Below are 17385 nucleotides of genomic sequence, written 5' to 3' on the forward strand. Positions count from 1 at the left end.
GTTTTGTTGTAAGTAAAGCCATGCACAATACAAAGAAAACACACTAAAATGTAACTTTAGTGATGACCTCTAAACTGCCCATGTGTTGTGTACATATTCTGGCTTCCCCTCATGCATGCTATCTTCCCCTACAATCAAAACTTTAGTTGATGAGGGGTTGACGCACGGCATACAGAGAGAAAGTGATGGTGCCGGGATTAAAAACTGGTTTGTCGGGAATCTGACTCATATTTTGTTTCCCAAGACCAACAGCTGGAATGAACCTAAGACTTTCCAGAAAAGTACACTGTATATTTGCTTTTTCTAATTAATAATCAATCAATCGATCAGTGGTTTAATAGAGCGTGCTACTCACCTGTGAGGGTCTTAAGGCGCTTGGGGTGGGGGAGTAGCTCTGGGTCAGTCGAAGAGCAAGGTCTTGAGGTCCTTCCTGAACGTGTGGAGGGTTGGGGAGTGTCTGATGTTGTCCAGGAGCTCGTTCCAGGATTTAGCTGCTATGTAGGAGAAAGCTCTCCCGCCAGTTCTGTTTCTGCGGATGCGGGGGACCTCTGCCAGGGCGAGGTCAGCGGAGCGCAGGTTCCTCTTGGGTGCATGGAAACAAACTCTGTTGTTGAGGTTTTTGGGTCCAATGTTGTTGAGGGATTTGTGGGCATGGGTGAGGAGTTTGAAAGTGATTCTCTTCTCGATGGGGAGCCAGTGGAGGTGTTGGGTCATATGTTTGTGGCGTGGAGTCCCTAGAATGAGCCTGGCTGCGGCGTTCTGGATGGTTTGGAGTTTGTGTATAAGAGTTTTGTTGATTTCGACATAGAGGGCGTTGCCATAGTCTAGTCTGCTGGTTATGAGTGAGTGTGTGACGGTCTTTCTGCTGTCGGGTGGGATCCATTTGAAGGTCTTGCGGAGGATGCGGAGGCAGTTGAAGCTGGTGGACGCGACGGCGTTGATCTGGCGGTTAATGGAGAGGGAGAAGTCGAGGATTATGCAGAGGTTCCAAGCATGGTCTGTAGGGTTGGGTGGGCTCCCAAGGACGGAGGGCCACCAGGTGTTGTCCCAGGCGGAGGTGCAGGGTCCGAGGATGAGGACCTGGGTCTTCTCGGAGTTGAGCTTTAGGCAGCTGTCCTTCATCCAGGTGGCTAGGTTTCTCATTCCTTCCTGGAAGCTGAGTCTGGTGACTTCTAAGTTGTGGGTGAGGGAGAGGATGAGCTCTGTCTCGTCGGCGTAGGATACGATGCTGAGATCGTGTTGTTGGTCGATGGCGGCTATGTAGATTTTGAAGAGCATCGGGCTTAGTGAAGATCCCTGAGGTACTCCGCAGATGATGTCAGTGGGGTCGGAGAGGAAGGGGCGGGGGAGCCTGATCCTCTGTCTTCTGCCGGAGAGGAAGGATTGGTTCTAGTCGAGGGCGGACCCCTGTATTCCTGCGTCGTGGAGCCTAGCAGCTAGCGTGCGATGTGAGACGGTGTCGAAGGCTGCAGAGAGGTCTACGAGGATAAGGGCTGCGGTGACTAACCGGTTGACCATCAGAAGACGTCAGCTGCAGCATTCGCTAGGTCTCTTTTACTGTTCTCATTGTTCGACACCTTTATTATGTTACTTTGCTATTATCATAAAGATGCTCCTTAGTTTGAGCCTGTATGCATGTATCCAGCCATTACTTTAAGCTTTTACTCCCTGAGCTGATCAGCTATTATTGTGAAAGTGGTAGCCTAGAGGTAGTCTGGAAGTGGACAGTTTGTTCACCTATTTCTAGGACTAATAAAAAAACCTAATGTAGCTTTATCTATTACAAATATTTTTTTTCTACAATGTTGCACCCTCCAATTGCCTTCTATCTCAAAATGCCTCCCTTATATTGCAAAAACCTTACATGAAAAATTGACTCTAACTTAAAACGTCTGATTTTCGCCTCTCCTTGAGTTTTTTCGAGTGACACTCTTCTCATTCTACTTCCTCTGCAAGCATCCTCCATCTAGAGTAGAACACTCTCTAGGTCTCATGCATGTTTGCATTAATCTCAGTTTTCTTCTCCAAAGTGCCAGCACCTCATTTCATAAATCACAACTACTCTTTCTTTGACACTATTCCCCTGCAATTTAACAATACCTAATCTTTTCTAATTGTTCTATTAGTCCCACCAATCATTCACGTGATCTCATATAGCCCTCAATAATGACGTCGCCTAACCTCTATTTATGTAATCTACAACAGAGAAAGGGAGCAAATGCATGGAATGGTTCCCTCGATAGCACAAGAATAATCTCAACAGCCAACCAATGACAACAGGACTAACCACTAACCGTGTGTTACAAGCAGCATGCTGCTCAATATATATTGCTTCTCATCAGGGTAGTAAGGGTTATAAATGCAATTACAATGCTGTATTATGACTCTGTGCCTGGTGGTTGCCTTATGTGAAGCCTTATGCTCAGTACAGTAGGCCCAGTAGCCCTAAGTTGTTCATGGTGGCAAACCAGTAGTAAACTGTACGCGTGATTGATTTACTGTGGCAGATGTAGAGGGCATAGGTCTGAAATGTTTAACATGAAAACTTACTACAGTAGCAGTAAGCTTTGCTTATTTACTGTGAAAAACATAGTAGGCAAGGGTGTTGGTGTTGGGTACTCCCCTGACAAACCTTGGGCATAGATGATTTGCCCAGTGATAATCCTAACTAGATTTTCTTAGGAGGGGTTACGCATTGTTTTACTAACTGTAAATTTGTACATACTTGTAATTTTTTGCGTAGCATATAGCTGTGGGTATATTGAAGGACGTTTTTGGTTTAACCGTACAGCTTTAGCTGCCTGCCAGGCTCCCCTAATAACAGAAAAACAAAATTCGTACCAAGATAGGCATACATACAAGTGCTTTTGGGCAGCTGTTGATGTGCTCAAGTGTCATTCACATTCTGCTTCCGATCACGACAGCATGGGGAAATGTCTGAGGCCACCTCGGCCTCTATTCTATATGATTTGGGTTCTATTGCACATACCACATGTTTTCATCTGACTCAAAATGAAAACACTTCAATGGCAGGATTAGTAGACCAGCTCTTTTAGTTTCCCTTTTTCTCCTTTTAATATGTCCTCTTTCCTTTCTTTACTCTTTTATTTTGATTTCTTTTTTAAAAGCACCAGGCAGCTTCCCGGATACTGCTATTGGACCATTTTTTGCTTCCCAATCTATTTACAGTGCAGGGCATCCCATTCGGCATTTGCCCCTAAACCAGGTGTCTTAGATTTAAACAAACAAAAGGTGATGAGAGGAATGCTTACAATTAGCGTAATCACTCAAAATTACACAGGGTAGTATTCCAACGCATTGTTATTTTGCCTACTATGTCATATCACTTTAATTAGTCTTTATTCGATATATTTCAATCATAAAAGACATTTTTCAAAATAAAATAAAATGCGTTGTTTTTTATCCCACCCCACCCCCCCACCCCACAGAAATACAGAATCCACATAAGTTAATACAATAAATAAGCAGAAAAAAGCAAAATAATAAAAATCTTCCTATCTCATACTATTTACACTACTACTATGTATTCTACTTACATCTTTACACAATCTTACAATATCCTATTTACATTTTTACATAATCTTAAAATATCCAGCTAAGTTCATTAGAATCCAATCAAATAAGGATAGAAGAACAACAACTATATGTTGAAAATTACATATTTTATCACGTAAAATGTAACTTAAAAGAGATTTAAATAAATGCAAACTGTACGGCATTGAATAGCAATCCTAACTTATTCCAGACAGGTTTTGCGTGCCCGAATTATCCACATCCAGTGAAGGAACTTTGCCATAGCTATAACAACAGGCTGGGAGGAATCTGTTCTTAAAATCCTGACAGCCTCATTTGACGTCTTTATACCTAACTGGATGCAAATTGGTTTGAGCCATGATTGTCTCGGTATTCTATATTCAGGGCAGGCAAATAACACATGACCAATGTTTTCATTATGGTCCGGACAGAAAGGGCACCTTGGAGTTTGTGCTTTATACCATTTCACTGTTAGGGCATTCAACGGGAGTGTCCCCACCCTCATCTGATGGTACCTCTTCCGGTCCCCTGGGACCGTAATCCAATCCCAGTATAATTCGAGGGCCGGTGAGTGCTTGAGCTCCAAATAATCATATGTAAAAGAACGGTCAATATGATTTCTAAAGCACTTAATCTCCACCATACTCCAGTAGAGTTCACGAAGTATCTTTTTTGGTGGAAAAACACTATTTAGCGGATCATCCCACATTTGGGATAAACCCAGTGCCCTATATAGAAGCTTAGCCTCTTTCAACCAGACTATCTTATTAGCAGTATCTAGGGATCTCACCTCCAGGAAGCCTTGGGCATACTGGGAGAGCTCAGGAGTTGTCCATAGCCTTCTCCAGTAGGCCACAATTCTATACTTGGCTATGTCACTAAAGCTATAGATTCCCAGATCATACTTTAAAGGTATCAATGGGGTTGACATTGGTAGCCCAGTAATGTTGCGGAGAAATTTATTCTGTGCTACCGTCAACTTATTCAGATTACTGGACCCCCATAGTTCTGCTCCATAAAGAACAGCTGCTCCGACCTTAGCATTGTAGATTTTTAAGACAGGTCTAATTGGTTTAGTGTGAGATGAAAAAAGCTCCTTTGTGAGAACTCCTGCAAGTTGAGCATGCTTTGTGTCTAGTTCGTTTATATGGTGTTTCCAATCTAGATTGTATGACAGATTGATACCAAGGTACTTAAAGACCTGGGTCTGCTCAAGCTGGACCCCATCCATAATAACTCTGCCTCTAATGTGTTTTCGTTTGTGCATAACCATAAATTTAGTTTTGCTGGTGTTAATTACAAGACCATGATCCTTGCAAAATCCTTCAAACACCCTAATGGCCTTTTGTAGCCCCTGCTGCGTCTTTGATATCAGCAAGGTGTCGTCCGCAAACATCAACAGGGGGATCGGCCTTCCTGCCAACCTAGGGGCATCCGTGGGCTTTTGTTCAAAATAACCGATCACCCTGTTGATGTATAGCGAGAAGAGTGTTGGTGCAAGCACGCACCCTTGACGTACACCCCTCGCTATGGGGAACTTCTCAGTAGTACTACCCCGCTGATTCCATCGGACTTGTGCAAAACTATTTTCATGCATCCTAATCAATAAAGACAGGATTTCTATTGGAATGCCCTGATCGTGTAGGATATTCCACAGTTTGTGGCGGGGAACTAAATCAAAAGCTGATTTTAAATCAACGAAAGCTGCAAAAAGCATCCCGCCTTCTAATAAAACTGTGCGCCAATATAATAAAACAAATCTAAAAATTTGATCAATAGTGCTGGTATGACTACGAAAACCAGCCTGCAGGGGAGATAATATATCATAGTCATCTATCCACCCATGAATTCGCTGTAATAATAGCCTTGCCACAACTTTTTGCATGCATGCAATCAGGCTAATAGGCCTGTAATTGCCTGGATCCGAGCATGCCCCCTTTTTAAAGATGGGGATAATCTCGGCTCCTTTCCAGGTCTCAGGGATAGGCGAGCCCTTTGCAATAGCGTTGGCTAACAGCTGAATATAGGTGGCCCATAGATCCTTGTCATGCATAAACAAATCTGCAGGGATAAAATCTAGGCCCGGGGCTCTGGCTTTAGGTATACAGCTCAGAGTTTTTAGGATATCATCTTTTGAAAAGACTAAGGGGCTCTCGAGGATATCTACAGAAGCTAGACATTCCTCTTCGACTTCATCCTCAGCAGAAAAGTGGGTAGAACAATGGGATACCCAGGCTTCTGGTAACACATGGTTAATGGGTTCTCCTCTACTAGACCCCCTTCCCCATTTAACGATGTTCCAGAAGGGTGTCATGGATCTTTCCCTACTGGCATCAAGTAGGTCCCTCCAATAGCCTTCCTCCCAATCCCTTTTTGCACTAAGTTGCACTTTTTTGTACATAACTCGGGCCTCCCTTATTTTAGTTTTGTCTCGAGTTTTTACCGCATCTGACAGTAGTCTATAGGCAGTCCTGCAGGACTTGTCATACCACTGATCCTCCTTTCTAATTGGTCTACGTGGCTTTTTCTTAGCTTTCTTTACAAAAAATAATTTTAAATTGTTAAAAAATTTATCGTGGATCCTGCTAATTTCAGCTATCGGGGTATTATTTTCAAGTATATCCTGGACTTCTTGAATGGCCAAAGTTGTTAGATCCCTTATGGCTACCATGCTTTCCTCATTTGCTGCACAAATTGCCCATCTAATGTGTCTTTGATCGTTAGAAAGGTTTATCTGGACAGTTTCCCTCTCCTCCTCATTTGCCATCAGATCGAACAATTTAAAGGTTAAAATCAGTGGGTCGTGATCACTTTCCACCCTAGTCTCAACCCTCATATCAAGAACTTTCCCCCAATTCTCTTTATTAGTTAATATATAATCAATACGGCTTTGCGTAGTTCCATTAGAGAAAGTAGGGGCGCCCTGCTTGTCCGATGGCGTTCTTCCATTAGTGGCCCTCAGCCCAGACTCAACACATAATACTTTTAACTGTAATGCAGCCTCAGTCCATCTTTTGATGGGTATCAAGGAAAGCTGTGGGATTTCCCAAATGAAGTCCTCTTCAGTAGTGAGGTCAACATCCTGGTTGTCAAGTGGTTCAAAACAACAATTAAAATCACCACCAATAATAATATCAGCATTCAAACAGTGTTGATTTAATAGTATATCCAATAGCTCAACCGCCTTGGTGGATTTACCACCCGGTAGGCCCCTAGAGTAAATGTTAAAAATAAAGATGTCCCTACTTGGCGGTCGCTGTAGTTTGACCAGTAATATATCAGAACTATTGGTATCTATTTGTAACACTGTGTAGTCATTCCTCTGCTTAATCCATGTAACCAAGCCACCTTTTGCCCTTCCCCTTGAGCTCGGGGTGGCTGGAATAAAATAATGTAGATATCCCTGAATTGGATCCGGTTCTAACTGCCAAGTCTCCTGCAAAAGGACTATATCCTTAGAATCCAGGAAATTTAGCAGATCCTGTGATAAAATCTTGTTTTTTAACCCTGCCACATTCCAGGACAACAAGGTACTTTGTATGTCAGCATTGTCACTGGTAGGTTTTGTACTATTGGTTAAACCTTTACCATGTTGCTGAGTAAAAATATATTCACATGCATTACCTTCTATAGTACCCAGTTCAGGGGAGAGAATCTCATATGACTCAAGTATATCATTATTTGTAGTAAGTTTGGGACATTCAATACGCTGTTCGACATTAATCACATTACCAGACTCGACCTGAGTGCTACTTACATTGGTCAGAGCATCAGCTAGTCCAGTATTTAGACGGGTGCCCATTTCCCTAGCCTCAGAAGTGACAACAGGAATTAAAAATTTTTCAAGACTATTACCCAGTCAATCACAGTCATTTAGCCCTGATAAGGCATCATATCTATTACCTAGAACCATACCCCAGTCTTTTTGGGGAACACCTTGGCCTCTGTTGTTTCTCACAGTGTTCCACATAGGTCCGGGGGTCCTAGGAAAAGTCACATTCTCTTGCTCTCCATAGAAGAATTTTAACGTAAGGGGAACGACAGATCCTGCTCTTCTTTGGGGGGGATTGATATGTTTTAGGAGATTTGGCAGAACACCTGGATGGAAAAAAGTCACTATAACACAATCTCCCTTGAATACTTTCGGTCGATTTCCAATCCACGCCACCCTCTTAGTGGATTTAATCTCAGACGCAAGTTGATGTTTACCTCCTGGTGCCATTTGCATATTGTTTGTTAACCAATGGAGGGCTTTGCTGGACAAAGATTCCGGGGTTTCGGGTTGTGCATCTGCTGGCGAGGGAACATTTGCCAGAACCAGGACCACAGGAGACGCTTCCTCAATAAATTGGAGGGGATCTGTTTCCTGACAGTTTAATGGCAAGTTTTTGGGTCCTGATACCCCGGCAATGTTTGGAGGTCGAATAATAGGATGAGTTTCATTCCCGACTGTACTTTCTGGGAGCATAGGACTGTTCTCCTTTTCTATAGAGCTCTTTGCCTTAGGTTCAATTGATTTTGCCATTTGTGTCACTAAAGTATTGACCGTCTCAGCCCCTTCCACAGCTTTGACTTGAAGAATAGTCATCTTTTTTACCTCCGCATTCAATTTATCAATCTTGGCGATCAAAGGCTTAATGATAGTTTGGATTTTGGAATCAATAATGTCTGCTATTTTCTGAAGCAAATCATCTTCGTTATAGCTTTTTTCATGATTGCTTTTATCAAGGACATTAATATCACCATCATCTAAAGTTTTTGACTTGTTTTGCCCTGTTGGAGAAACATTTTTCCTCCTATTACTGGAACGTAACCCCATCCGTTTTTGATGAGTTCTCCTGTTTTTTCTCGTAGGTCGAGTTTCCTGCTCAGGAGAAGGTAAGTCATCAACATTATGCACCAGAATCTCATAGTCATGTTCAATATTTACTCCTTGGTCTAGTGGCATAGCATTAGCGGCATCATCCAGATTAAGACTAATCTGATCATCCAAATTTGGAGTAGGATGAACCGTGATGTCTATTAGGTTTGGGGTATCATCCAGTACTAGAGAACCTGAATGTTGAGGACTTTGAATTGGGCTTAGTAACTGTAAGTCAGGCGACTGACTTAATCCCAATGATTCTCTTCTGTCTTTATTTATTTTAGTTATGACTTGAAGCATGTAGTTTTCAATGGGCTTAGAGTTGACTGTAGGCTTAGAGCTAGCAGGAGGCTGTTTTTTAGAATTCTTTTTAGACATATTAAGATTATATAGTCGATTGTCCAGGGATTATATAAGCTTTACCAATACACACCGGATACTTGAATAGAGCCTTACGTAATGACACTATATAGTAAAGTCAGTAAAGAAAGGGAATTTCTTACTTGCTTGGGTTGCAGACATTAGAGGGGTTGCCCAGTCCAGTCCCGGCCAGTCTAGGACTGTCTAAGACTGTCCCGCCCTTGTCCCGGGCTTCTCCCGCGCGCGACTCGCGTGTGCGAGAGGCGTTCCCTGCTGATAAGGCGCCTCCTGGCGCGTAGGCGTCGTCACCCCCGCCGCGTCCACCCCCGGGGCAGCTGGGTGATGTAGTTCCCCAGCTGCTGCTGCACCGGGTGGATAGCGGAGGATGGCGGTATGGGCGCTGCGCTTCTGGCCGTTTCCCTCACGGCGCGGTTTGGCAAGATTTCGGGCTGTGGGCTGCAGCAACAGGCAACGAGATGGCCGTTTCCCTCACGGCAAGTACTGCGGCGTTCCGAGTGTCCCAGGAGCGCTTCGGCGCTCCCTGCTGATAAGGCGCCTCCTGGCGCGTAGGCGTCGTCACCCCCGCCGCGTCCACCCCCGGGGCAGCTGGGTGATGTAGTTCCCCAGCTGCTGCTGCACCGGGTGGATAGCGGAGGATGGCGGTATGGGCGCTGCGCTTCTGGCCGTTTCCCTCACGGCGCGGTTTGGCAAGATTTCGGGCTGTGGGCTGCAGCAACAGGCAACGAGATGGCCGTTTCCCTCACGGCAAGTACTGCGGCGTTCCGAGTGTCCCAGGAGCGCTTCGGCGCTCCCTGCTGATAAGGCGCCTCCTGGCGCGTAGGCGTCGTCACCCCCGCCGCGTCCACCCCCGGGGCAGCTGGGTGATGTAGTTCCCCAGCTGCTGCTGCACCGGGTGGATAGCGGAGGATGGCGGTATGGGCGCTGCGCTTCTGGCCGTTTCCCTCACGGCGCGGTTTGGCAAGATTTCGGGCTGTGGGCTGCAGCAACAGGCAACGAGATGGCCGTTTCCCTCACGGCAAGTACTGCGGCGTTCCGAGTGTCCCAGGAGCGCTTCGGCGCTCCCTGCTGATAAGGCGCCTCCTGGCGCGTAGGCGTCGTCACCCCCGCCGCGTCCACCCCCGGGGCAGCTGGGTGATGTAGTTCCCCAGCTGCTGCTGCACCGGGTGGATAGCGGAGGATGGCGGTATGGGCGCTGCGCTTCTGGCCGTTTCCCTCACGGCGCGGTTTGGCAAGATTTCGGGCTGTGGGCTGCAGCAACAGGCAACGAGATGGCCGTTTCCCTCACGGCAAGTACTGCGGCGTTCCGAGTGTCCCAGGAGCGCTTCGGCGCTCCCTGCTGATAAGGCGCCTCCTGGCGCGTAGGCGTCGTCACCCCCGCCGCGTCCACCCCCGGGGCAGCTGGGTGATGTAGTTCCCCAGCTGCTGCTGCACCGGGTGGATAGCGGAGGATGGCGGTATGGGCGCTGCGCTTCTGGCCGTTTCCCTCACGGCGCGGTTTGGCAAGATTTCGGGCTGTGGGCTGCAGCAACAGGCAACGAGATGGCCGTTTCCCTCACGGCAAGTACTGCGGCGTTCCGAGTGTCATATCAGTTTGGACCCAGTCATAGGCAAATTGGTCTTGACACTACTTAAATAGGAACAGTCCAGCCTGAACCGCAAGGCACACAATCAAGAATGCAAGCAATCCTGAACTGGAACACAAGCAATCCAAGACCGGTGTCACCCTGATGGAGGCTCTTAAGTTGGTTGGTTACATTGGTACAATGAGCACAGCACCCATGTCTGGTCATACCCTTTAAACTTAGGGGGTACAAGAAACACACAGAAGGTGATGGGAGGAAAGCTTGCTATTTGTTTGGCCGCTGGTGATCACTCGGGGTAGCATTCCAACCCATTATTCTTTTGCCTACCATATCATGTCAGTTTGGACCCTGCCATTTGGAAATCCATCTTGACTCTGCTACAATAGGAACAGTCCAGCCCGAACTGCAAAGCCAGATCGTCCCCAAACTGGAGCTCAATCAACACAAGACTGGTTGAGGTTCTTGAGGCGGCTGTAGCTTAGTTCCAGTTGCACAGTGAGCACAGGCACTCATGTCTGGGTATATCCTTGCGACTTATAGTGGTACATCAAACATACAAAAAGTGTTTGGAAAATCCTTGCAATTTGTCTAACCACTGGCAATCACTGAGTGTAGCATTTAAAATCATCATTATTTTGCCCACCATGTCACTTCAGGTTGGACCCTCCCATATGCAAATCAGTCTTGACCCTGCTGCAATAGGTATAGTCCAGCCCAAACTGCAAGGCACACAAGCTGGAAGATAAGCAAACCAAGAGCGGGTCAGTTGGGTGTAGCTTGGTTCCACTGGCCCAAAGAGCATGGGACCCACATCTGTCAAACTTTGCCACTTTGGGAGATACATCAGACAAATGAAGGGTGATGGGAGGAATGCTTGCAATGTGTCTAACCACTGGCAATTGCTCGAGGTAGCATCCAAGCCCATTTTTCCTTTGCCCACCATGTCACCTCAGTGTGGACCTAGACATATGCAAATCAGTCAGGACCATGCTCTTCCAGTAGGAAGAGCAAGGCCTGGTACTCCCCAAACTGGAACACAAGCAACCCAAGACTAGTTTTGTTCTGATTGCGGCTGTTCAGTCGGGTGTAGCTTGGTTCCAGTGAGCACTGGACCCACGTCTGGCTGTGCCCTTGCCACTTAGGGTGGTACGTCGAGCACACAATTATAGACTGTGCATATCATATTATTGTTTTATTGTTCCAAGAAGATACATTGCTTCTAAATAAATGTGGAAGTCATGTTGGAACGTTAAATGAAAGACGCAGTATGTGCAATACTATCCCAATATTTCCACCCTCTGCTATGTTTAATTTATTGCTTATTGTTTATTACAAGCACATGCATGCAACTTTAATGCGAAGAAATGTTTTCTTTTTTTATATTTTTATTCCACATGCCTGTTGAGTTTGTGTGTTTTAGTATATGAGTTAGTGGGTGCGTGCAAAAATGAGTCAAATGGTGGATGAATGGATGCATGAGGGAAAGGATAAGTGATTGAGTGCGTATAGGATGTTATTGAGTGCTTAAACTCGCTAGTGACTGAAGCCAGACCTTTGTACATAGCCAGTGTGCGTTTCTGTTGTAACATGAGAGATACAGCGCTTTTTCTTGGATTCGTGCAATAATTTTTAAGTTTGTACTCAGCTGAAAATGGTGGGCCAAAAACATAAGTTGGCATCTACGTTATTTGGCTTGGGTGCCGTTTGGGGCTTTAGAAAACATCAGTCTGGAGCCCTGTGACTTGCTGATGAGAAATACACGTACACTGCACTCCAGAAATTACATCTTCCCTGATTAGGACTATCGAATTACCTTATTGTTTTAGGGCTTATATCATAAGACTTGATTTTTGTTTAGTTGTTTGTAAAGTTTACAAAACTGTTAACATTTAAAATGTTTCTCAGAAGCTTTCATGTCAGCCACCCATTGTCTGACAATATAGACATGTGTAAGTGTTTTCTTACAGACCAATCCTGCTGAGTTACCATCTTTGCCCTTAGTTATAATTAGGTCTCCCAATTTTATAGTATTTTTTTTATATTTCCTTCTGTATTTATCCATATTTATTTTGGGTTTTCTGGAAAAATGAAGCTGAAATTAGTATATTTCCACATGTATTTAACCGGTAAATATGCACTCATGCTTGAATGCCTACTAGGTTTCAATGTTGTGAACCCCCACAGAAGATAAATCAATGCACTTATATAAAAATATGCATATTTCAGTATCAACCTTGTGCATATCTACTTCTGTTAATGCCTCTTTACTAAACATTCTATCTTTTTTAGCACTCTTACCTACCAATCCACACAGCTATTGTTGGCCTGGCAGCCATGGCAGACAGTATTTAGAATCACTCAAAAAGCAACCCAATTTCTGGTTTTATCCACATTTAAAAATAAATACAGACAAGAAAATAAATGTTTTCGGTCTGTTTTTATCTGTAAAAATTAGTAAAAACTGAAAAAGGGAGTCTGAGTTATAAATTACTAACATTAAAAGTGTTTTCCAGCCTTTGCATTTTTCTGCATTGAGCTGTAGAACGAGGGACCAAAAATATGGGGAAGAAAGCTTCCAAGAGAATTTTAAAAAATGAAATGCATTTCAACATTACGACCAAAACATTACAACGGAAGACTCAAAATATCATTCTTTACTTTTCAAAAGTGTTTACATGTGATGTCTTAAGGGTCAGGAGCCATGTGACATCACTTCCTATATTGTCATTGGGGTAAATGGGCCAGTGATGCGACTTCCAATCCGGCATCCCCCTGGTGAATTGACACCCTTCGATTAAAAAAAGAGAGCGGGAACACGTATTCAGGTAGACGTTACTCGCACCCTGCTGTGGTGGGTACCGTCCGGGTTGTTGCCACACACAGGGCATCTAGGCACTAGATTCCAAGTTCCTGGTAAAAAGGAGAATGTATACTACTACCCAGGTAAAGTCAAGAGGGCGATGAGTTTTAAAAAGGTATAGCTGTAGGGAACGGCCGGGTATTACTTGGAGGTGCTGATGAAGCGAGGGTGATTAGCAGTAGCGACTGGAAAGTCGGGTGTGATGATCAGGATGTTTGATTTCTTGTATAATGTTTTATGCCTCCATGGCCTAAGGTCGCCGGTACGTGGGGAGAAGCGGGTTGCTTTGCTAACACCCAAGCGTGCACTGCAGGCTTGCATGCATAAGATGCGGCCTCTCCACATGTTATGATACTTGGTGGGTTAGGAATAGAGCTGGAGTTTAAGTACACCGGGCCCGTTGTGACTTTACATGCTTCCTGATTGCAGGTGCCAGCGAGTGACGGGATCCGGCTAACCATGGAGAGCGCCCTGACGGCCCGGGACCGGGTCGGAGTTCAAGACTTCGTCCTGCTGGAGAACTTCACGAGCGAAGCAGCGTTCATTGAAAACCTCCGGAAGCGATTCAAGGAGCACCTCATCTACGTGAGTAGCACCGCTGTGTCCCTGCACGCACGCGGCACGAGTTCGTTATGACATCATGTGTATTGCAGTTGAGTCTGTGCTCGCGCAGCGTCTCGAGATGGCGCCCCGTGTTTACCTTCAGCGGGTCACGGTGTTCTCGTTCCAGGTCCTTGGCTGTTGCGTCGAGTGGCGCCGGAGGCTGCACGTGTCAAGGTCTGTTGGCCTCCTTGCTGTGTAAACGTCAATAGATCTTTATTCGAGTTACTTCCTGGCCCTGGTCTTGTCTAACCGTCGGAAGTCGGCCCCGGCACTAGGTTACCTGGTCCGCTTCTCTGATGCTAGTGTTACTGCGGTCACAGACTTCCTGGCCCCTCTCATTTCTTTTCTTTCTGTCGTTTTTTTCTGTTGAGCATTGAATGCATTATTGGGTTTGCAGACGCTTACACATACCGAATGGAATGAAATGACGATGACTTTCCCTTTGCACCGAGAAATGGTGTCCGTGTTTTCCTTTTTCCAGTTAGTTCTCTCGTAATATAAATAGTCTGGCTGATTTTTTTTCTTTTTGTGCAAGAGAGAAGGTATAGCTTACTTCTTCATGGTAGTGTGGCTACTGCTGCAATTCACAACCTTGTTGCGTGGGACTGTGCGCCACCCTGTATTGGTTTGTTCTTACTGTCACACAAGGCGTCACCTTATTGTATGGGGCAGTATACCTCCATGCTGTGTGGGGCAGTGTGCAGTTATATTCCGCGGGGCAGTATGCCAGCCTCTTGACACATTCTGTTTGAGGTTTGCTCTTTCACTTAGCTGTATCACACAGTTTGTCCACCTTGTTGTGTTTGGCAGTGTGTTGGCATGTTGAGTGGGGAGGTGTGTTGCTGTATGTTGGGGTGTGCTGTCATATTGTGCTGGGCAAAAGATAGTTGAATTAATAAATGAAAAATGTAATTCAGATAAGCTGTAAAAAGAGATTAGTTAAATACAATTAGAGAGTCAATCAACAGAAAATATAGGAACTGTTGTAATCTATTCCTATTTCACCCAGGTACTTAAGCTCATTTGTCCTCTGTGGTTACCTTTGCTCTTATTATCCCCACTATGGACTATACCATTTCCCTAATTCCATTTCTCCTTCTACCACCCTTCTCTTCTTCCCAAAGAATATGGTTGGAATGTTCCTGTAGTAGGACGAATGTTCCTCTTCTCTATGTCCTCTCTCTTTCCCCAGTTCCATTTTGTCATCTGTCACCGTCGAATGTTGTGAGTGCACAGCTCACTGGAAATGGTGACCAGCAATTAACTCACCTTGTTTTCTTGTGAAGATCTTGTTTATTTATCATAACAGAAACCTCTTTGGTAATTAACTTTTGTTTGACAAACATCGACACCCCAATACTTTACTCAAAACTGCAATTGAAGAACATCTATTTGGAGTACCTGGAAAAACTTTTTTTAAAGCTTCACGTGTTCCAGGAAGTTGTATCCACATAAAGACGAAGAGCAAGAGTCAGAAACGTCTGTGAAAGTAGATACGTTCCAGTTCAAAACAGAAAAATCTGATGACTTTATATCATGATTTGTAAATCTTACAATTCAGAATTTGAAAATCTGGTGAATTAATATATTTATTTGCAGTCATGTATTGTGTGCCTTTAAACATAATACGCCTATTAAAGTTCCTCTATTGCTATTGTTAAGCATTGCAGAAGATTTTCCAAAACTCAAAAATCTGCAAACCTTAGAGAACTTTGAGGTCTCCGTTCCTTATTAATTCTGTTATTTTCACCTTGGACAGATCTGCTTGCAACCAAAGGCTGTAATGCAAAAGATAAAGTGTTCTCAAACTTCTGCTTAGCTGTTCTTATGTACTACATTCAATTAAGCCTGTATGAGAAATTCCTTTTGAGAGAAATTAGTTTCAAAGAACCAGTTATCGATCCAGGATTCCCCGTTCAGCAACTCCAGCAGTGTAACCCAGTCGTAATATGGTATGCGAAACAATATTACCTCCCCAATACACCACTGAACATTCAGAGCAGGCTTCAAAACTAACTGTACCCTCATACAACAACCATGTTAATTCTTTCAACAGGACCATTCCTGTTTAGAGAGTGTAATTCTGTCTGTGTATTCTTGATACCGTGTTCATTGTTTATGTTTCTGAGAAGTAAATTGTACACTGTTATCTCTCATAATCGTAATAAACAGAAAGAACAGGGGGTCTAAAAGCCAATAATGTAGCTGGCTGGCTTCAACTCCTCATCAAGTGAGTCGGAACACAAGTCGCGTAGAAGCCCACAAGGACAGAAAAAGCAAGCAAACAGAGAGCAAAAGACAAGTGATTACTAGTGAGATCCAAAAACAGCTAAATTGATTCCCATCAATGTATCGCAGTGATCAATTTTCTCATTTGGTCATCCATCTATCGGGATGGTATGTCTCTTGATCATAGAGACTTGTTGCCATACCCACGATAATTGGCTGGATTGGATCAGACCCACAATCACTTTAGACCAAAAATATGTTACTAGATAGTAGATCACAAGGGAATTCAGTGCAGTGCAAAACACAAAAAAGTGGTGAGTAAAATAGGGTGATGAGGCGGAAAAAGGGGGAACTTTTTATTAGGATACCGACTCACCCCCTAGTTAAAAACAGAACAGTGCAAGAAGTAGTTTAAACAAATAACTGCAAAAAGGCCAACATGTTTCAGCCAATAGGGAAACAAATACCTCGGCTTTTTCAGGGCCTCTGCTCTAAAACTTTGCTACTGCGAAACAGGGTGTATGCTAACAAAAAGTGAAAACTTATATTTAAACAGGACTTTTGATAGTGTTAATACAGACAAAGATAAGAGGTTGGATCAATTACAACCTACTTGTACTGATCCTCCGCATCAAGGAATGCAGATGACATCTAGAAAACAATTGAATTGTATAACATGTTACTAGAAAATCGCTCTCTTTGCTTTGTTCATGTAAGTTCGTGCCAGTTCAAAACAATTCCGTATGCTCACCCAGCTTGACCGCGGACTGGTCCTCACCTCACCTGGACCAAGCTCAGGAAATGGAGTCCCCGCTCTGTGAAGGTAAAGCAAAGGGAAAGCATAGAGTAAAGAAAGGAGAACTAGAGCTTATTAGTCCTTTGCATACTCATTCTATAGCGTCTCCTATCGTCTATCCTTCTCAGAAATTTGCCAATTCTAGAACGCCACAAGGCTTAACCCAAGAATTCTTCACACTGAATACGCCTACAGTTTGAATTTTAAGATATAGACTTCCAAGAACAGAATATCCATTCATATAGAGGTCTTCCCAACAATTTCATCATGTCCTCATATCTATTGTAACACGTAGCTAAGAAAAGTTTTATACTCAAGATGGAGTAGAGAACATCCTTCATAGATTAGAAAACAAAAACCAATTCCGGAATATGGGATCCTAAGATGGCTCCATATGCAGTTCAGTAGCCTTAATATAACCCCCAACAAAGACTTGGGGCCCTTCAGGATAATGCTAGTACTTCTCGTTAAAAATACCCATGTTACCAGCTATTCCACACTGCATACAACAAAG

General features: G+C 44.2%; 1 protein-coding gene across 3 annotated transcripts in view; it reads left to right on the forward strand.

The window, feature by feature from the left end:
* Nucleotides 1–17385, forward strand: part of MYO1C (myosin IC) — a 457043-nt gene that overhangs the window by 182487 nt on the left and 257171 nt on the right. For all 3 annotated transcript variants that reach the window (XM_078680174.1, XM_078680173.1, XM_078680172.1), the window contains exon 2: nucleotides 13673–13828. In XM_078680174.1, the coding sequence (XP_078536300.1) occupies nucleotides 13703–13828 (126 nt within the window). In that variant the 5' untranslated portion in view covers nucleotides 13673–13702. The remainder of the gene's footprint in view (nucleotides 1–13672; nucleotides 13829–17385) is intronic.

Source organism: Lissotriton helveticus, chromosome 3_1, assembly GCF_964261635.1.
Source record: "Lissotriton helveticus chromosome 3_1, aLisHel1.1, whole genome shotgun sequence".
Taxonomy (NCBI): Eukaryota; Metazoa; Chordata; class Amphibia; order Caudata; family Salamandridae; genus Lissotriton; species Lissotriton helveticus.